Source organism: Leopardus geoffroyi, chromosome C1 (assembly GCF_018350155.1).
Source record: "Leopardus geoffroyi isolate Oge1 chromosome C1, O.geoffroyi_Oge1_pat1.0, whole genome shotgun sequence".
In the NCBI taxonomy this organism is placed as follows: domain Eukaryota; kingdom Metazoa; phylum Chordata; class Mammalia; order Carnivora; family Felidae; genus Leopardus; species Leopardus geoffroyi.
The window spans coordinates 121,958,887-121,981,072 of record NC_059328.1 but is presented as its reverse complement, the minus strand read 5'-3'; the positions used below and the strand labels follow the sequence as shown (position 1 = coordinate 121,981,072).

Genomic DNA, 22,186 nt, shown 5'->3' with positions numbered 1-22,186 from the left:
CACCACGTATAATGTATTATTCAGTACATAAATTTACATAGTCTGTGTATATTTGAATAAACAGGTAAATGGACGAGAAGAAACAAATCACCCTTAGGTATAATTCCAAATAATTTATGTAGGTACACTCCCTCAAGGAAGCAAAGCTTAACTCTCCTCCCTTACCCCTTAAGAATGGGTTGTACTTAGTGATGTGCTTCTAAAGAGTACTGTACGGAAAAGGGGGAAAAGAGTGACTTTACAATAGAGAAACTCAATAAATAACATCTCAGCCAGGTGATCAAGTAATGTTGATGGTATGCACCTTTGACATCACTTCATGAGAAAGGCATTCTCTATGATCTTGTCCCAAAAACCCATTACCTCAGTCTACCCACGAGAAAAACATTAGACAAACCCAAATGAGGTATATTCTGCCAAACATTTGACCTGTACTCCTCAGAATTGTCAATGTCATCAAAAACAAGTCTGACGATTTCTCATAGATCAGAAGAGGTTAAGGAGTCATGATATCTAAATGTTTCTTAATTGTAACAAATGGGCCATAATAATGTGAGATGTTAACAATAGGGGGATTTGGGTAAGGGACATACATGGACTCTCTGTATGGTCTTTTCAACTTTTCTGAAAATCTGCAACAATTATAAAATTTTAAAAAATACTTAGATGACCTCATACCTGTGTTGGGTTAAATACAGGAAAAAGAGGATAAACATTTTGAGACTTTAGAATCTTGTTCTAAGGTATTAAGATCTTACATGTATATTAATAGTGGCAACAAAAAATAGAAATCGAGTGTTGAGTATATGTCAGAAAATATGCCCAAAGCTTTTAAGATTACACTATCCTTTTTTCACAAAAATGTTGCATAACAGGTATTATTACTCTTATTTAACTGATTGGGGAAGTAAATATTATGGAATGTATCTAACCTGCCAAATATCACACAACTACTAATTCATAGAAAGGGGGTTTGAATCTGTCATGAAGGCTCGTTTTCATTGTGCTCTGAAGCGTCAGTTGTGAGAATAAGTTCTCTTGGGTGTTAAATTATTTTACATCTGGTCATTACCCTAGAATGTATTAGTCCTATCCAAATGTCTCTGTCAATGTGTTGCAGCTATTAAAGAAAATCATGTTCTTCCTGTCTGACTTAGTCATGGATCTGGGTTTTCACCCCACTGATAAAATGCTAGCAGAGGTTCAGCACCGGCGACTTCAGAGGAAAAGCACCTGTGTGTGCATGCACGCATGCGCGCGCACGCGCGCGCACGCACGCACACACACACACACACACACACAACTTATACACCCACCACATACATACACCTCATAAGGGCCTGGTGGATTATAGGTGCTCAATGGCATTGTAATAGTACTATTATTAATATTATCCCCAAAAACTATCAACAAATTAGTTCACAAAGACAATCAGACCCTTAATACTCCTGTTTTAGGATGGGGGCTAGTGATAAATTCCAACAGGATTCACACCAGAAACTAAACAAAAAAAAATCTAACTGGAAGATATATTTGTACATTTATCTTCTCAGCTGAATCCATACAGTGAAATGAGAGAGTCCTTTTCAAACTTTTTTTTTTGATAATAAACAACTGAGCTCTGTTAGGGATCGTTTTACCTCAATCATTGTCCCCCCCCCCCCCCCCATCAGCATTTCTCATAACTCTTACATTTACAGGGCAATTTTCAAACTTACTTAGAAGTAACATGATGGGGCGCCTGGGTGGCTCTGTCGGTTGAGCGACCGACTTCAGCTCGGGTCATGATCTCACCGTTCATGAGTTCGAGCTCCTCATCAGGCTCTGTGCTGACAGCTTGGAGCCTGGAGCCTGCTTGGGATTATGTGTCTCCTTCTGTCTCTGCCTCTCCCCCACTCACACTTGGTCTCTCTCTCCTTCAAAAGTAAATAAACATTAAAAAAATTTAAAAAATAAAGAAGTAACATGGTAATACTCTAAGTACAAAAGGAAGAAGTTGAAAAAGATCTTGGGTAGATTTTAAAAATATTTAAATGATCTTTTGGAATCTTTTATTGTCTGCTATGTAGGATTAAGCAGCATCATAGAATTAGAGCAATGAAGAAGATTAAACTATTTAAGTCCAACCTAGTTTGATAAAGACACTTAAAGTTAGCTTAAAAGTTATTTAAAGAAATTTAAAGATGCACAAAGTATAGGAATAAATAGCCAGGCAGCATCTGAGCAAAGTGCTGCACAAAGAGGTTTGAGCGATCCATCTGTCTTCAGAGCTAGTTAGGGCAATTTACACAGCCCCAATCTACTGTGCCCTGTATTTCAGAGTTTTGGACCTCAGGTTCAGGCAGAGAGGGAAGACAGAAGGAAACAGGAGAAACCTGTATGATCCCCATTAAATACTGAGTCCTTCAATAATGAGATGTAGAGTCAAATTTCTTAACATGGAATAATTTTTTCCAATTTAAAATAAAACAAAATGTCAGTATCTGACAGAGACTGGGCCCCAGTAATCCTCAGAGAGGAAGGGAAAGATGGTTTGCTATATTATCATACAGATAGATATTCAGTGTGTTAAATAGTTGTAATGATATAACATATTTGAATTAGAAATAAACAAATGATAAAGTAAATTTAAATACCATCCTTTACAATAAGTACAGCCTCAGTAGTAGCTCCTGTGTCAATCTATTTTTTTGTAATGTTTAGTATTTTTTTCATATAAACCTCAAAGTTTTATCAGCATCGTATCTTACTGGCTTTCGAGTTGATGTGCAATGTATGTGAGGTAACATGATCTCTTTAAAAAATGATTTAAAACGTTCTGATCCTAACAAATGTATCTGCATTGAATAATATAATTTAATTTCTTACAGCAAAAGTCCATTTCCAGCATTCAGCAGAATTAATCAAACATCTAATAAAAGCTGGAGTGAATTATACTATGCAGGTAAGCCACTTTTTCACAAGACTGTTTTCCTACCTTGGTTTTTTAGTTATGGGATACAGAACACAGCTTCTGTACTACTCTGTCTCCCATGCTATTATTTTTAACTGTGATTTTTACGTATCAAAGATTGTGGGCTGTTTTCCCATTACCATGCTGAGAAGGTAGATCAGCTCATGCTTGATAACTAAATTGAATAAACTTCCAAAAGCATCTTTTTCCTCTCAGACTTTTATCTCTATCATGAATAATGAATTGTCTTAAAGGCTTAATGTTCTATTTCCCTTCTAGTCCCTTTATCATCCTTTATTACATGCACAACCACATATAGTAAATGGTATCAAAGACTTACTTTATAGCGATCACCAGGCTAGATGGATCAATACGACAGATCTTACACCTTTAAGGAACTTTCAGTCTGAGGGAGGAGTCACAGAAGGGGGAAAATAAGTGATTTTCATTTTTCAGCATTTTAAAGAACCAAAAGTAGTTCAACATTTCTACAACGCAGGTACCAGGGTTAGGATGATGACCCATGGAGATGTAGAGATAGACAGATGGTAGGTCATGCCACAATACGAAGGAGGAGGAGGCTTTCGTCACAGCAGTGAGGCACCATCTAAAAAAGTTATACTTAGATACTTGCTTCAGCAGCACATATACTGAAACTGGAACAATACAGAGAAGATTGGTAGGGCCCCTGCACAAAGATGGCATGCAAATTCATGAAGCATTCTATATTTTTTGTATGAAACTGTTGAATTACTGTGCTGTGCATCTGAAACCAACATAATACTGTAAGTCAACTGGAATTAAAATAAAAACTTGAAAATATTAAAAAAGTAAAAAATAAGTGATGTCATGTTAATAGTAAAAGTAATAAAAAGTTTAAAAATAAAAAAATAAAAACTTTACACCCAGGAATTGACAAATATTTGTATTTGTAATTTTAGAAAAATTACTAATGTCTTTTATATTGGAGGGGTCATGGTCAAAATAAAATTTGTACCGGACAAGACTAAACAGACAAGGAAGACTTTATTTAAGACTATTGCAAAAGGGGAGAGAAATTAAATCTTTTGAAATAGAGGGCTGGAGACTATTTAATAACTGAGGTGGAGGGAATCATAGGTCATCTGTGTGTGGTAATTCACCTTACCAAAAGGAAAAGTAAACTTTGTTTATGACAAAAGGTAGTTTTACAACTTGGAGGAGGGTTTATCCCCTTCAATATTTACATTTAGGAGAAATGGCTTTTAGGTCCTTGAGAAGGACATTTCCTAAATTGTAAAAGTGGCACTACTGAAGAAGATTTACATACAAAGGGACAGAGAATTTACAAAATTGCGAGTTTTCTAGAGTGAATGTTCTTAAGAAAAGAAAGGTCAGGGCCCTATAGTTGGGAAGAAACTTTAAAATTTAGTCAAGCTGAGGGGAATATTAGTGTTGTCTTAGCCAACACGAACACAGAGAGCTCTACTTTTTTTGACCAATGAATTTTAATTTAAATACATAGAAAATTGTATTTTATCTCAATTATTACCATGGGATTATAATTACAAAAAGAAAAGCTGGGCACAAAGAACTCAAGAGTTAAATTAGGTTAGATTTTGGTCAGATATTACTTTCCAAAGTTCCCTTGCCATTGGGCTAAAGGAATGAATTCTGAGGGACAGTATCTATTTGGTAACTTTAAATCTCTTCCTCCCTCAATATCTTAGATCTACCCAGATGAAGGTCATAACATATCTGAGAAGAGCAAGTATCATCTCTACAGCACAATCCTCAGATTCTTCAGTGATTGTTTAAAGGAAGAAATACCCGTGTTACCACAGGAACCAGAAGAAGATGAATAAAGGACCCTATTTATATAGAACTGAAGGGGATATTGAGGCTCAATGGAACCTAACCAAGAGACTGTAATATTGCACATGCTCCAGAATTCCAAGGGCAGCTTAAGGAGGTGACACTGGAACAGCACACTCAGAGACAATGAACTAGAATTTGAAACCAGATGTCCAAGTCTACTGTGTTGCTAAGGGTGCAGAACCTGTTTCTTTGTGTAAGGAAGGTCTAAGGGTTGGTTTCCTGGGAGAAATTAGTTTTGCATTAAAGTAGGAGTAGTGCATGTTTTCTTCTGTTATCCCCCTCTTTGTTCTGTAACTAGTTGCTCTCATTTTAATTTCAGTGGCCACCATCATCTTTGCATAGGATGCACACTTACTTATCAGTACCACACCCCTGATCTTTGATGGCTGAGCTGCAATCTAACACCTTACTGTATCTTTACAAGTGCAATTCCTTCATTGTCTATTATTATGCTTACGAAAATATTCAGTTAATAAAAAACAGAGTATTTTATGTAATTTCTGTTTATAAAAAGACATTATTAAATGGGTCAAGGGTCATGTAGAAATACGGATTTCAGCACCTTCCAAAGTTCAGCCAGTTATCAGTAGATACAGTATCTTTAAAACACACGAGTGTATGTCTCACAATATATAGACACACGTGTGCATATACAGTCAATAAATCTATCTTTACATGTTATTCATGCTACAAAGGATAAACTTCTGATGAATTACAAGAGATGCTCTTTTACAGGCTGTAATGGATGCTTTGTTTAATGAGCCAAATATGATGAAACATTTTTTTCCAATTCAGACTCTAGCTGTTGCTTTCCTATAAATGTTTGGGTTGTGTTTGGTATCGTTTTTAGTGGTTACTAGTTTTCTAGTTGCAATTTAATTTTTTGAATAGGATACCTTGTCACATGTAAATTAGATACTTAAATATTAAATTATAGTTTCTGATAAAGAAATTTTGTTAACAATGCAATGCCACTGAGTGCTATTTTGCTCTTTTGGTGGAGAAGGCTTTTTTTAAAACACTTGGTCCTTTTACTTCTCTCTCTCAATGCAGAATCAATTCTCATTTTCATTGTAAAAGCAAAGAGCTGGATTATTTCATTCGCCAGTTCCTATTAGTATTCTGTGCCTGCCCACTTCATCTGTTACTGTTTAATTTAAATCCTTCTGGTGGGAATTAGAAATGAAATATTTTTTATTCATTGGCCAAAAAGTTCACCAACAGCAGTGTTTGCTATTTGAGTTGAAGGCACAAATGCATTAATTCCTGTGCTGTATTGACTTGCAGTAGTAAGTAACTGAGAGTGTAAAATAAACTTGACTGTCTGAAGTCAAATTTAAGTCATGAGAATATTAAATTTGGTGACTAAAATCACTTTGGTGACTTAAGGGATCTTCTCAGATGTCTGAAAGTCTGTAATCAAGCTTAGAAGTTCAGATAATTCTAGGCAGCGTGCTATGTTTTTGTGGTTTCTCTCAAATTCCTCAGGACAGGCTGGATATCATGACATTAGAACACCAGGAGGAAACTTAAAGATGTCACAGAACTGCTCAGTAACCCTCCTGTTTGTTTAAAGGATCAACTCCAAAATCTGGGTATTTGGAAACGTAGAGATTGTTTTTTAGATGTTTGACTTTTCTTCTGGATGCTATGGTATTGTGTCTTCACTGCTCCGCTGAATTCAGTTTAAAATGGGAAAGGCTCACTTTTCTGAGAGACCCATTTCAGGTCTTTTTCAAGAATAGTAAACACATTTTTAAAAAAAAAATAAGTTTTAATGTTTAAAAGGAAAGTTTTGCCTATTTTATTAAGATGGAAATTTCTTTTTAGGCTGATTTGAAGTCCAACTGAAGCTTTTTAATCAATATTTTAAATTTCAACCACTAGAGTTTTTTATGATGCAAATAATTATGTTGTCTGAAAGATGTGGTTTTATTGAATGTCTATTTGAGCAACATTTTAAAAGTATTTACCTTTTACTGTTCATCATTTCTCCTGTTTTATTACTATTATCAATGTTTATCTATTTTTCAATTAATTTAATACAGTTTCTAATGTGAAAGACATTTGTCTGGAACCCACTTTCACCTTAAAGGCTAAATGGACCTCCAGTGAAAACATACTGCTTAATAGGAAGGTGGATATTTTTCATCTCCCGTGATTCTTTGAGTTTTAATCACTGGGCTGCTTTAGAAAAGGGAGTGCTCACTGACATAGACAGCAGTTATTAGAAGAGTCATGTGACTGAACGTTCTCCTTGATACATTTGCCCTTGGTTACAATCCAACTATTTCACGTGTATTTGTGCATTCTGCTTCCTAGAACTCCAGTAGCAGGCTTTTTAAGTGTGATTTGCCCCTTAAAGGTAAAAACCTCAAGACAAACTAAAAATTCTATAATAAAACAGGTAAGCAGTATCAAATTATCCACATAGATACACACATAACCTTTCAAAACTATGTTTTAAAATTTTTTTTTAATGTTCATTTATTTTTGAGAGAGAGAGAGAGACAGAGCATGAGCGGGAGAGGGGCAGAGAGAGAGAGGGAGACACAGAATCAGAAGCAGGCTCCAGGCCCGGAGCGGTCAGCACAGAGCCCGACGCGGGGCTCGAACTCATGAGCCGTGAGATCGTGACCGGAGCCCAAGTCGGACACCTAACCGACTGAGCAACCCAGGCACCCCTCAAAACTATTTTTAAAAGAGAAAAGTGTTGTTTCTGTTACTTTTTATGTTAATTGCCTCCAGGGAGGTCTCTGATTCAACACCTAGACACTAAGGAGACCGTGAGATCTGTTTGAATTTCCCTGGGAACTAAAGGAAGATACTCTTCAAAACGTGGGTCTTAGTTCACCCTGAGAGGGTGTCTTTTCTGATTGGATACTTAGCATAGGAATCACCTTTGAGTGTCATGCACATTCCAGTTGTAGATCAACTAGAAAGAGGTGATGTGAACATGGGTCTTTACCATACAGGGGATTATTTAAGCCATTGTCCTCAAGTGGTGGGCTTTGAAACAGAAGAATCTGGGACTGAATTGCTCTCAAATTTCAAAGATCATGGAGGGCGCCTGGCCTGTATAAAGAATCACGTATGAAATACCTCCTCGTCTCTCCTCAAATGCTCTCACCATCTTCACATCGTACAGCACCCAGCAGTGCATAAATAAAACTTTCCCTCCGCTGCGTTCTCTTTCCCTTTCTGTCTGGGGATTCTCTGCCTTAATATCAGCTCTCTACAGGAACCAACACTCTCATTCACTTACGCACTGCAAATATACATCAGGATGTTCATACCCATACTCAAACCCGGTTAATGGAAGACAGGAGCGGTTGACTACATGTTCCCCATTTTCTTTCCTCAGATAGTCTGCATGGTCCTTACAAGGCCCCACGGGACTCAGCTGCATACCTTTCTATTTCCCATTTCCCCTATTTATCTCATCTCAGTCCCTCACTTGTATCTCCTAGAATCAGTTCTCAAAATAAAATACACATGCATCAGGCTGTACTCTGGGGGGAAACCTTTTGGCCCACAAGAGTATACCAATGTGAATACTACAGGATGAGCAAATAAAATGAGAATAAAGAGGTGCTTCCTTTTCAGGTTTGAATAGCTGTTTTTTTAATGTTCATTTTTGGGGGAGAGAGAGAAAGTGGGGCAGGGACAGAGAGAGAGGGAGACAGGATCCATAGCCAGCTCTGCACTGACAGCAGCAAGCCTGACATGGGGCCCAACCTCATAAACTGTGAGATCATGACTGGAGCTGAAGTTAGATGCTCAAATGACTGAGCCACCCAGGCACCCCTGGAACAAGCTGTTTCTACCTAAAATTTCCTGGATGCTTACTAATACCAAGTATCAACTAAGTGTTCTACATTCATTATCAAATTAAACTTCTCAATGTGCCCTCAAGTATGTAAAATGATTCCCATTTTACAGATAAGGAAATGGGACTCTCAGAGGAGTATGTAAGGTGCCCACACTAATACAACTAATGAGCGAATAGCTGAAAACCTAGCTCCAGCCAATTGAGAAGCCTTTCTGCTCTATAGTACTCTTCAAGTAGGAGAGGTTTCATCTCAGAAAGGATTATGAGTATTTAAACATATAGTTCCAGATATTTTAAAGAATGATTTGATACAATAATACTGAAAGGTAATTATAGGCTAATGCACCACTCTAGCCATATTTGAAGCTACGTGGATTCCCTGACGTCAAGATGATGTATGTAATATTAAAGCATATTTTGTTTTTGATTGGAAATATGCAAGAATTATTCCCATCCATGGAAACCCTTGCCCAGAAGACAATGACCATATATCTAAGATGTCATTAGTAAAATCTCTTGCTTGGATGTTATGCCAAGAACATTCCAAAATCATTCCAAGAGGCATTAAAAACATTATGTTGATCAAAGCACCCAGGCTTGTAAACATGAAAACCCTACCTAATCTTCAAATATTAAAACCCAGAAAGCACACTGCAACATTTAGAGCCATACCTGACATCCGCAATCCTCTTTATAATACTACTTAGGAAAACTGCATTACCTCCCATTTGTCTATCACTAGAAGAAATAGATGTTTTTGTTTTTACCACTGATCAGATCTGCTAGCAACAGTCATTCCATTGGGCAAATTTCCCAATTTTGGGAGAAATTGGGCAATTTTGGGAGAAAGAATCTATAAATTAAAAAATTTCCTTTCTCATCAAAGACAAGGCAGACAGATTAAAAAAAGTCCTATCAAAGTACAATTTTGATTATTTTTCTTTTAGACTTCCAATTAAGTTTAAGATAGTCTGATACAAGCATTGTAGGCTTGTGATACAGCAGCTTGGTTAAGAGAAAAGTCTCTGGGCTGATTCTCGCAATGTCCTCTATCAGACTTGGCACCATTTTAACTAAGTAATCTTTGGCATAAGTGAAGCTTAATAATACAGAAGTCCAAAAGAGTCTATAGAAGAGGAATTCATATATGTTCAACATCTAGGCGCTCTGTCACATCATCTCAATGAATGCCCAAACCAACCATGTGAGACAAGTGCTGTTCTTGGAGGAAATCAACATTCAGAGAAGTTAAACAATTTTCCACAGGGTCACACAGTTATTAAACTGTTAATAAACCAGGATTGGAACACAGACCATGATGACCTCAAAGCCTTCACATGTGATAACCCTATCTATGAATTTTTTAGCTGATGAATTCTTAAGGTCCATCCTGCATATCTTCAGGTTGGGTTAAACTTTCAAGTCCCTCACTATTCAGGGTCGCCACTTAGTACGCATCTGATTTCAAGTAACGATGCAAACTTAAAAGTGGCTTAAATACCTGTGACCCAATATGTGGGCAGTTTGGGTACTAGCTGAGAGTTCCTTAGAAATGCAGACTCTCAGGCACCATCCTGGCCCTCCAAATCAGAAAGATTTGATGGTAACAAATCTCAAGTGATTTATATGCAGAGTAAAAGTTTGAGAGACACTGGCTTAAAGAACAAGAACCTTTATATACTCACATCACAACAGAGCTAAAATTGGGTGCTTCTGGGGGACAGCTGAACAGATCAGTGTGGAAATCAAATCCCAGGCTCTTCCCACTTTGCCACTTCTCCAGCTTCCCTTTGTTATCTGGCTCCTTCATTAGCTTCTAGATAACCACAACTGCCCCAGCTGATGTGTCCTTTCACAACAGTATCCCAGGCTAGATAGACAAAGAGTCACTATGGTTTTTATCAGGAAAGATGACTTTCTCCAGAAGTCTCCAGCAGAATTCCTCTCAAAACCTTCTGTCCAGGCTTTGGCTGCAAGCCCCTATTGTACGTAGGTATACAGGTGTGGCAGGTTAGGAAGTTACATATCTGAAATTGCCTTGCCCTTAGTGGGGTGCAAATAAGAATGTAAGAACAAGGACAATGGCTGTAAGGCAGGTGCTCAGTGTAAGACACAGAAGAAATAGATAGATCCTACCAAAGGTGGTAAGAGCCTGCTTGCTGATATTTTCACTACAGAGAGATCAAGACATTGAACAGTGAGGACCTGGGGTTTACACACACCCTTCGTTTGAAGGGATCTCACTTTTCCTCCCAGAAATCCCCCCAAATCTGCCCCACCCTCTCTTCTGAAGAGTTGGTATGCTCCTTCCCTAGCTGACATTTTCTCTTTTCACCTTTGCTCTTCATTATCAACATGGTTTCTAGTGCAGGCAGGCAGTTTTGAAATTTGATTGCTGTGCTAGCAGTCCCATTTTGCAGGCTTTATTTGCTCTAACACGATTTATGATGCCTTGATTATCTCCGTATGGTCTGAATTGCTAGTCACACCATTAATTCTCCTGATTGATGGATTACATAAGGCATATCCCAATGGGAAAAGCAAAAGAAACACAGGTAACACAGCCTCCCCATTCACAAGCTCTTTTAATGGGAGTAATTGTCATTACACTCCAACTCTCTATCCCTTTAGGACACCATGTGTGACTTTTAATGATCTGTATGATGTAATTGGATTCTGAGCCTCTGGGGAGAACAAGTTGTAAATTCTCTTGCCCAGGATAAATGGAAAATTTCAACCTCAAGGTTGACTTCAAATCATGTAATAACGAAAAGACGTTTTGTGCCTACTATGCGGCAGGTACTGTGCTATTTGATACAGCATTAGGATCCCCACCCCCACCTTTTTGAACACTTAATTTAATTAACATGTCAAATGTATAAATGGCTATTTTCATTCAAATGTTATAGCTAAAGGACTCATCATTTACTAAAAAGTATCAGCATATTCAATCATGGTTTGATTTTCACTGAGTCATTTATAATGCTCCCTTATGGCATATGCTAATCCCTTGGACCTGTTCCCTTTGAATAACTATCTCGTAATGAATTTACTTGTTTTTCCCAAGTCAAAAGGACTCCACAGTCCACTGTCACACTGGCTAGCAGTGGGTCTGTACGCAGCTACCTATCCCATGTCAATTTAGAGAAATTGGGAGTGAAGTCCTGCCATTTCCTAACAATTCTTTCTCAATTCAAATAACCCCTGAAAGAGGGACCGTGATTACAAAATTTTGGGTTAAGTTTAATTTTCTTATTTTGTGGTGTGTTAGATTTGTTTTAACTGAAGAATACATAGCCTATAAAAACAAGTATTTCCACAGGATTAAAAATGATAAATAAAACGAACTGCTGCCCCCAGCTCACTATCTACCTTAGGATCTCAGTTCAGTCTTTCTCTAGCTTAGACGCAATACAAGTCATACACATTGTATTTTACCAACCTTCTTTTGGTATGCTTTCCTCTTTCCTCAAGCCCAGAAAACCATATAATTTGCCTGCTTTCCATTTGTTCCCAAATTGATAGGTATTAGTAAAAGAAGTTAAAAAGTTTGGTACATGAAATCTATACCAAACTAAAAAGTTTGGTATATGTTTTAACTTCATCTGGACTCTGTATCTGTACAATAGTTTGAAATTTAATTTAGTTTATCCTCATTTACTTCGTCAAATTCTATCTCCCAGTTATTTTGAATTCTTCTCAAAACCTAAATTCTCTCTCATTACTCTACGTGATTGAGCATAATGCCTCATTCATGTATACTTTTTAATGTGTGTGATTTATACTATACCCTAGTCTGTTTATAATTTGCTCAGGAAATAAAAGGTAATAACAGCTAACATTAACTCATTGCTTAGTCTGGGCCAGGACCCAGGGAAGCCACCTTGGCTCCTCTGGGCAACCCACCTGTCTTTACACTTTAGCAAATAACCTTAGCCCAACCTCAGCCCATGTGATTCACCTATGTATATCTATACATTATGCATTCTTTCCTAGAACAAACAGAGAACTTCTGCACATCACAAAACAAAAACCAGACCCTTTACACAATGCCTGGGCACTAAGGGACCAGACCCCCTTGAGCAACCCCCAGGGCACTAAGGAACCTGACCCCCTTGCACAACCTCCGAACACTAACATCTGTAGCTGGCACCATCGAGTCTGCACGTAATCAAGAAATATTATGACCTTACTGATTAACTGCCCTAAATCCCTTTAAAAATCCCTGGGCCAGACAGAAACCTTGAAGTTGACCTTTGGAGAAGAGTCCCCCATTTCCCCAGGTGGCCCGCCTCGGCCTCCTGAATAAAGCTCATATTCCTTTCCAATCAAGACTCCCTCATGAGTAATGGCTTTTCTAGCAATAGGCAGCTGAACTTAAGTTTCGGTAACACCAGGATAAGCTCATTAACAGATTTATTTCACCTTTAAAGCAGCTGCGGGAATTAAGTACAATCACTATCCTAATTATTATATAAGGAAACTGTAAGCTTAATAAAGTTGAGTTACTGAAAGCCTATGGGTTACTCAAGTAAGACTCACTGGTTAGTGCAATCAAAGAAAAAACATTAAAGAACTAAAGCTTTCTCACTCACATGAGGTCAAAAATGGGCAGGTGTCATATATATGGTTTTACTCTCACCTGTTATTGGAAACACTTGTCTCCAAGCTGTAACCTCAAGGTTGAAGGAGACACCCAATAGCAGCTTTCAATTGCCATCTCTCAGAAGTGATTCCCATCACACCTGCCTGTAGTCCGTTTTTCAGGATAGCTCTCAGGGTCCAACCTAATATCAAAGAGATTAGAAAATTCAGGGAGGCAAATTTAGAATTTAGGGAGTGCTAGCTATCACTGGCACAGTCCACAATTCTGAATAGGAGACATTTCATGTACTCCTTTGATTTCCCCCTTACAGGGAGCACAATAGACCCCACCCCAAGAGACGTAATCCCAATCCTTTCCAGCATAGACCCCGCGATTTCTGGGAGGACAGGGCTGAAGACGGTGGTGTAGGAAGATTTGGCACTCACCTCTTCCCACGGACAAAACAAATTTACAACTACGTATGCAGTAATTTTCTCGGGAAAAGACTTGACAACTGGTCCAAACAAAGCCTCCACAACAAAGGATAAAAGGGCAGCATCCAAAGCAGGTAGAAGAGGTAGGGTCTCACCAGAGAGACCCTCTAACAAACAGACAAAACATTTCAGGTGTAGCAATCCACAATCAGAAGGCAACTCCAAAATACAAGACTTTTCCCTGGAAAGCAAGGGCTGTGTGCTTTACATCAGGCACCCCAATCCCTAGATCCTACACAGGAGACATGAGCACCCAAACTCCTGGTTCTGAAGACAAAGGGGGATTCTCTATAGGAAAACCACAGGCTGTAGGGAAAGGAGAACCTCCTCTTAAAGGGCCCATGCAAGGACTCACTTGCCCCACGACCCAGCGCAAAAACACCTTTGAAAAGCTCCTGGAGAATATTTGAAGGAGACACACTTACTAATCTTAAAGTGTCTGCGGCGGAGATGGGAACTCATTGGGACTCGCTCCAGCAACAGAGACACCAGAGGACGCCACAGTCCGGCGGATCTCGCTCAAACTTCCTAAGGCCAGGCTGACCTGCGTCCTTTGGAAATTCTCGGAACCTGTTAAGTACCAGGGCGCATGCGCTGCAGAAGGTTCCCGTCGGCCTTGGAGCAGCCGCGCCTGCGATCAGAGTGAGTCCGTGTTTGTTGTTATTAGTTACCGAACGAGTCCCACAGTGAGGTGTGGAGACGTTTACAATTTAAAACGGTCCACGACGGTGGACGAGGACTGGATAACCAAAATACATAGTGCCATTTGGAAAGGGACGTAGGGGGTAGGTCGGCTTCCAGAGTAGCATGGCTTCCCGAGCTTTCTTGCCTGATAGGAACCCAATTCCCTTCTTCAGTGTTACGCAGTTGCATGCTGTTTACATATTTTTAACATTAAAAAATATTAATGTATTTCTGTGCGGCTGGGTGGCTCAGTCCGTTAAGCATCGCTCTCGGTTTTCTCTCAGGTCACCAGCTCAGGGTTTGGTAAATTCCAGCCTCCCCATCCCCCGCCCCTTGTCGGGCTCTATGCTGGCAGCACAGAGCCTGCTTGGGATTCTCTGTCTCTCTCTGTCTCTCTGTCGCTCCCTCTCTGTGCTTCCCCTGCTTGCACACAGAAAATAAATAAACTTAAAAAAAATTAGTGTATTTCTTAAATCTACCTGTAAGCCGGTGTAAAGTCAGTAACTAAACCTAAATTATTATTATTATTTTTAAGTTTATTTCTATTTCTTTTGAGAGAGACAGTAAGCCGGGGAGGGGCAGAGAGAGAGAGAGAGAGGAAGACAGAATCCCAAGCAGGCTCTGTGATGTCAGGGCAGAGACCGACCGACTCAGGGCTTGAACTCAAGAACTGTGAGATCATGACCTGAGCCAAAATCAAAAGCCAGCTGTTTAAATGACTGAGTCACTCAGGCGCCCGAAACCTAAATTCTTTTTAAAGCATAGTTTAAGAATGTGCACAATCTTTGGAGGAATAGGGTACCAGAACTTCTTTACCTGTCACTCAAAATATAGGTAGCTAATTTAAGACCATTTGTAGCAATAGAAGACTATGTCCCTTAATCTGAGCTTCATTTCTGTCTATTGAAAAGAAAGATTTTAATCCTGACACTTTCCCTTTATGATCAATAAACTGTGACTTTTTGAATCCCAAGACCCAGATACATAGACTCTTTCTATGACCTTCTACTTAAATTTCTTTTTGAATGAACTCTAATTCATAAAACCATACAAATGATGTTTTAAAGTGTATAATCCCTGGGGCTCCTGGCTGGCTCAGTCAGAGGAGCCTGTGACTCTTGATCTCAGGGTCATGAGTTCAACTCCCACGTTGGGTGTAGAGATTACTCAAATAAATAAACCAAAGAAATAAAAGTGTACAATCAAATGGTTTGTAGTCTATACACAAAGTTATGCGAATATTATTTTCAGAACATTTCTGCCATCCCAGAAAGAAACCTTATATCCTAACCTTATGCCCCATGTCTACTTTTCCTTAGCCCCTGCCAAACACTAATCAGTTTTCTTTCTCTACGGACCTGCCTATTCTGGAATTTTAATGTAAATGGAATCATACAATATGTGGACTTTAGTGATTGGCTTCTTTCATTTAGCATAATCCATGTTGTAGCATGTATCAATACTTCAATTTTTTTTTGTGACTGAGTAATAACCCATTAAGTGGATATACCACATTTTCTTAATCCACTCAGCAGTTGGTAGACATTTGGCATTTTGTCACTTTGGGGCTATTATGAATAACATTACTATAAATAATCTAGTTTTTGTGTGGACAGGTTTTCAACTCTGCTGGCTATGCACCTAGGAGGGGAGTTACTTGGTCATATGAGAACTGGTTTAGTTTGTGAGGAACTTCCAAACTGGTTTCCAATATGGCTGCACTATTTTACATTACTACCAGTAATGTGAAAGGGTCCAATTTCTCCACATCCTGAAAATGCTAGTTTTTTTTTTTTTTATTGTTAAACATCCTAGTGTGTGTGAAGTATCTTGTAGTTTTGATTGGAATTTGCCTAATGCCTAATGGTATTGAGGATCTTTTCATTTACTTACTAGTCATTTGTCTGTCTTCTTTAGAGAAATATCCAATCAAAATGGTTGCCACTTTTTAATTGTGTTATTTTTTAAGAGTTTTTCAATATTCTGATACTGGTTTCTTATCAGATATACGATTTGCAGATAATTTCTCCCCTTATGTGGGTCTTTAATATAAGATATTGTCTCTTTATGCTCTTCTAAATTTTATATCAACTGTGCTTGATCCATCTGTTCATTAAGTATCCCGAAGTTTGAAATTCTACATCTCTTCCTTCTTAATTAAAAAATTTTTGTAAAGAAAAAAAAGTTTCTATAAAGAAAATTTAATGCCACCAAACCTTTTCCTACAGTACGTGTGGGAAAAGCAGGACAAATGCCTGAGTTTTTCCTTCTACTTAAACATTTTCAAGATGATTAATTGATTTCCTGTCATTCTCCAAATTTACCAAGAAATTATTTTAATTTTAAAAAATTGTTAGAAACTTACAAATTTAAACACGTAGTATGGCTTTTAATCCTTTGAAGTTATTATCCAAACTGATGCTTTACAGCATGCCTGTCTGAGTTGATCTTCAAGTTTGTTCCTGAGTCCTTTTGTTATAATCCAGGTAGTTTGTGATAGCTTCTTTTCTTTGTGTTATGCCCAAATATTCTGTACTTTCTTTGTATTTCTTTCCCCTAACTTGGAGCTCTGGTTCTTTACAGTGAAATTGAATTTGTACATTATGATTTGAACAGAAGTGCTCAGTGCTACTAGGTTGATCATTATTTCTAGGCTTTTTCAGTGGACAGAGTGAGAAAATTAAAAAAAAAAAAATGCTATCCACTGAGTACCTATTCAATAAAACTAATTATTCATTTATTTTAACCTATAAATCAACATTAGAGTCTCAGGGAAAACATGCCAACCTTGCCACTAATAATAAGATTAGTAAATCATATTTATTTTTTCAGTTTTTTCAATCCTTGGAGTATGGAGATGAATTAATGTATTTAAAAATCATTTAAAGGAAAAAAAGTCCTTTGTTTTTAAAACTTTCTTTTTCTTTTAATATTTATTCTTGAGAAAGAGAGAGAGAGAGAGAGAGAGGCAGAGATTGAGAGTGCAAGCAGGGGAGAGGCAGAGAGAGAGGGAGATACAGAATCAGAAGCAGGACCAGCTCTAGGCTCCAGGCTCCGAGCTGTCAGCACAGAGCCTGATGTAGGGCTCGAACTCAGGAAACTGAGGAACCTTGAGATCATGACCTAAGCTGAAGTTGGACGCTTAACCGACTGAGCCACTTAGGTGCTCCCCCAAAATTCCTTATACGCTTGTTCTTTGTACTCAATATAAAGTTAGAATTATTGGTTTTATTTTTCTTTAAATATTTAATCTCTGCTTATTACACTGAACTTCATTGTATAATAATATAACGTACTTGCATGATTAAAAATTAAATATATATAAAAAGAAATAAAAACTGGGTCTTACTCTTCTTCACTCTACTCAATAATAGAGATTGATATTAATCTCTATCTTCTTAAATAAACAGTAATATATTAAGACACATTTCTCCACTTAAATTTGTCACTCAACAATAAATCCTGGCAATCACTCTGTAGGATTATCAGGATGTATTCCTTATGCTTCATTACTGGTGCATATTGCAATCATGTAATAGTGGTAATACCCACTATTTGGAGGCATTGTATTAAATTTATAAATTAAGTTCAGGAGAATATCTTTATAATGTTGATCCTCCCTAAGAAAGAACACAGCATGTTTGGATTTCTGTTTCATTCAGAAGTATTTTGTAGTTTAGCTCATATGAATTTACACATCTCATATTAACCTAGATATTTTCATCTATTTTTCTGTTCGTGTGTTTGTTATACGATATAATTTCTTCTCTTAGAATTTGTTTTTCTTTGTATCCATGAAGGCTATTGATTTTTCTATGTTGTTTTCTGAACCAGCTACTTTACAGAATTCACTTAACTTTTAGATAAGTTTATCTTGATTCCTTTAGGAGGTTATCAGATATATATTATCATATGCAAATAGAGGCACTTTTATTTCTTTCTCTGTTTTTATGCCTCTTATTGCTTTCACTAGCCTGTTTGCATTTGCTAAAAATATGGGACATCCCTTTTTATTTTTTATTATTATTATCATTATTATTATTATTATTATTATTAACGTTTGTTTCTTTGTGAAGGAAAGAGAGAGACAGAACTTCCAAGGGGGAGGGGCAGAGAAAGAGAGAGACACAGAATCAGAAGCAGGCTCCAGGCTCTGAGCTGTTAGTAAAGCTAACAGCTGTTTCCTTATTAAGAGAGAGGGTAACTATTGGGTTGAGATATTTTATTGAGTTATTTAGCTTATATGGGTATTGAATTTTGTCATATATCGTGATGGTACCTATTGAGAGGATCATTTTTTTTCTTCTAAGATATTTTAATATGAATTATGAATAGATTTCCTAATACTGAGTGCCCTTGCAACAGTGGTGTAATGCTATATAAGTTTTAAAAAGAATATTAAATTCTCTTTACTAATATTTTATTTAAGCTTTTTGTATTGGTATTTAAAAGGGAGTTTGGTATAAAGTTTTCTTTCATGGCTGTGATTTTTCCCCCTGGTTTTTGATCAATGTTATGCTTGTTTCATAAAGGAATTGTGGACATTTTTACTTAGTGTTTCCATGTTCTGGAATGATTTAAGTAGCATTGACAATGACAATTGACAACCTTAAAAGGTTTTTTTTTGTTGTTGTTGTTTTAATTTCTTAAGAACATCTCAGCCATAGATCACATTTGCTTTTTATTTGTATGAGTGTGTATGTGCATGTGTGTGTGTGGGGGGGTGTCTTTATTTATAGTCATCTTGGTCTCTAGTCTTACTGTCTCCAATTTGACTCAAATCTTTATTACCAGTGATTTTTAAAATTCTTTCATGTAAGAGTTAACATTTATTTGAATATATTTGTTCAGAGTAGCTTATTTTTTGTTGTCATTTTGTTTTTCTTTCCATAATTTTGAACAGCACAAAGTATCTTTTCTGATTTTGTGTGTTTGTCTTTTCTTGTTTATTTTTTTTAATTTTTTTTTTCAACGTTTATTTATTTTTGGGACAGAGAGAGACAGAGCATGAACGGGGGAGGGGCAGAGAGAGAGGGAGACACAGAATCGGAAACAGGCTCCAGGCTCTGAGCCATCATCCCAGAGCCCGACGCGGGGCTCGAACTCACGGACCGCGAGACCACGACCTGGCTGAAGTCGGACGCTTAACCGACTGCGCCACCCAGGCGCCCCTCTTGTTTATTTTTGAAATTAAATTATCTATGAGATTTTAGTTTGCCTGTCCCTCCAAAAAGTAATATTTCAGTTTGTTTGTTCTGTTGTTTTCCTGTTTTCTAACTTATTAATGTATCCTTTTATCTTATTACCTTATTCTTTGTACTTTATTTCTGTGGACTTTATTCTTCTTCTTCAACTTTTGGGTTTAATGTTTTATTCATTTTTGTTTGGTTTTAATGCTGAGATTTTTCCTTTACTAAGTACTTTTGATCTATCTCATTGCTTCTGTGTCATGTCTTATTATCAGTAAATTTCAAATTTTTAATTTATTCTTGGATGACAAATGAATTGTCAAATAGAATATGTATGGTTTTATTATTATTATTACAGTGGAAAAGACTTGTTTTAAAATAACATCTGGTGTTATTACACAGTAGTGATAGAACACTATTTAAATTACATGTTTTGAAATATGGGATATTCCTTGTAGCCTGAGATATGGTCATTTGGTAATATTTTTCTAATGAATGTTCATTATGCATTTTGAAAAGAAAGTTTAATTTCTAGAACTGGAGTTCAGTGGATAATATATTATATATATATTATTGGCCCTTAAAAAGTCTTAATTTGTAGCCAGTGATTAACATTTGTCCTTCTTGGTAGAGAGGTGGGCAGTGGGGGCGGGGGTACCTTTAAAAAATATAGTCCTGTTTTTGGCAAATAGGGAGAGAACAGAGAGCTTTTCGTGTATCTGTTTCTTGTCACCTGCTTTCAGCTCAAAATAATCCTTACATCAAAGTGACATATTTTTGGGTAATATATTCTGCTACCCTACAGCTGTTAAGTTTTTTATACTATCACTAATATTTTGTCCACTTCATCTGTCTTCAGTTGAGAGAGATGTGTTAGAGTCTCCTACTATCAGTCTGTATTCTATATCTATTTTTTCTTACACCCTATAATATCTGCTTTATAAAAGCTGCTAGGTTATCTGGAGCCTGGATGTCTAAACAGTTTTCTACTTTTATAATTAAAGTTTCGTTTCTGAAATTAGTTTTAATTTTTTAAACTTACGTAAATTCTTCCAGTATACTCTTTCAAATTACTCTTTTTCTCCAATCACCTCATTATAACTTTATCTAATTCTAATATATGCTATTATTTTGATTCTTATAGTATTCTCTTAATTTCTTGAAATTTATTTTAAAATATTTTATAGTAGCTTTAATCTACTTTGTTATAATTTTCTTATATTCTTCTAGTATCAGCACTAACTAGTTTTAGAATATTTCCATGTAAATGCTTGGCAACAAACAGAAGTAGTGCTGATTACATATATATTATGATTCATCCAAGAATAACCACATTAACATTTTACTGCTGATGCAAAATCAGTGGGGTTGGGCAGTATAAGTGCTAGCATTTAGCAAACAATCAAAGCAGTGACACTAAATAGAACTAGTAGGCACTGCACTCTTCATTGTCATATACTTACAGGAAAACAAAACAAAACAACCAAACCAGTGTCACTTAAAAATGTTTCTGATGAAGCAATGAAAAAATATTAACCTTATTAAATGTCAACCAACAAGGACATGTCTTTTTAATATTTGGTGTGATTAAATAAGCAGTATGCATAAAGCACTTTTCCTGCATACCAAAGTATGATGGTTGTCTTGAGGAAAGGTATTTTTTTGTGTGCCATTGTGTGATTTGAAAGCTGAGCTAGTTATTTGTCTAGTGAAACACCATTTTTACATGAAACAAAAAATTACCGACTGATAAATTATGTTTATTCAGACTTGGATTTTTGAAAGAAATATTTTTGAAAATTAACAAATTCAGGCTATAGTTTTGAGAAAAAGCTGATTGTATTTGTTATCTGTAAAAAATATGTACTTTCAAATGAACATGAAAATTTAGGAAGGGGCACCTGGGTGGCTCAGTGGGTGGAGCATCTGACTTCAGCTCAGGTCATGATCTCAGTTTGTGAGTTCGAGCCCTGCGTCGGGCTCTGTGCTGACAGCTCAGAGCCTTGGAGCCTACTTTGGATTCTGTGTCTCCCTCTCTCTCTCTGTCCCTCCCCTGCTCATGCTCTATTTCTCTCTCTCTCTCTCAAATATAAATAAACATTAAAAATTTTTTTAAAAAAATTAGGAGAACGTAGTTATCTTACACCATGATCTTGACAGCTTTTCAACATTTATGAATTTTAGGGTGAGATTATTAAGAATGTGATTTTTCATATCATATGATAAAATATATAAATATCTGCAAGAATTGCCTAATTTAGTGGATCAGTATTTCCACAATGGCCAGTTAATGATGATACAAAGTCATGCATCAATTGCAAGTAGACCCCAACAGTTTCTCATATTTTGGGGGCTTTGTCCTGAAAGGAAATTTTAGTGGATCATTTTAAGAGTTCAGAGATCCCCAATTACTCTAGCACCATTTGACTTTACCTCCCAGCAGTCGATTTCCCCATTCACTGGAGGCTTGAAGCCACTTTCCATTGTCTGCAGCTGTTCTCACATTGCGTCTTTAAGCTCTCCAAACTCTCTTCTCCTTCCTTCTGTACTACTGCTAGTACAACACAGGTTTTTTATTGTTGTTTTTTTTGC

At 37.0% G+C, this 22,186-nt stretch overlaps 1 protein-coding gene, 1 long non-coding RNA gene and 1 other non-coding gene across 5 annotated transcripts in view; 2 read left to right on the top strand and 1 right to left on the bottom strand.

Moving 5' to 3' along the window:
- Positions 1 to 6,198, top strand: part of DPP10 (dipeptidyl peptidase like 10) — a 1,361,034-nt gene extending 1,354,836 nt beyond the window's left edge. For all 3 annotated transcript variants that reach the window (XM_045479564.1, XM_045479563.1, XM_045479565.1), the window contains exons 25-26: positions 2,871 to 2,944; positions 4,663 to 6,198. In XM_045479564.1, coding sequence (XP_045335520.1) covers positions 2,871 to 2,944; positions 4,663 to 4,797 — 209 coding nt within the window. In that variant the 3' untranslated portion in view covers positions 4,798 to 6,198. The remainder of the gene's footprint in view (positions 1 to 2,870; positions 2,945 to 4,662) is intronic.
- The window catches only part of LOC123598831, a 66,172-nt gene extending 52,076 nt beyond the window's left edge, over positions 1 to 14,096 (bottom strand). Inside the window, exon 1 of the long non-coding RNA XR_006712813.1 lies at positions 13,285 to 14,096. This is a non-coding gene — a long non-coding RNA (uncharacterized LOC123598831). The remainder of the gene's footprint in view (positions 1 to 13,284) is intronic.
- LOC123600134 lies at positions 3,584 to 3,686 on the top strand. The gene has a single exon (XR_006713513.1). It is a non-coding gene; the product is annotated as a U6 spliceosomal RNA (small nuclear RNA).
- Positions 14,097 to 22,186: the final 8,090 nt, after the last annotated feature.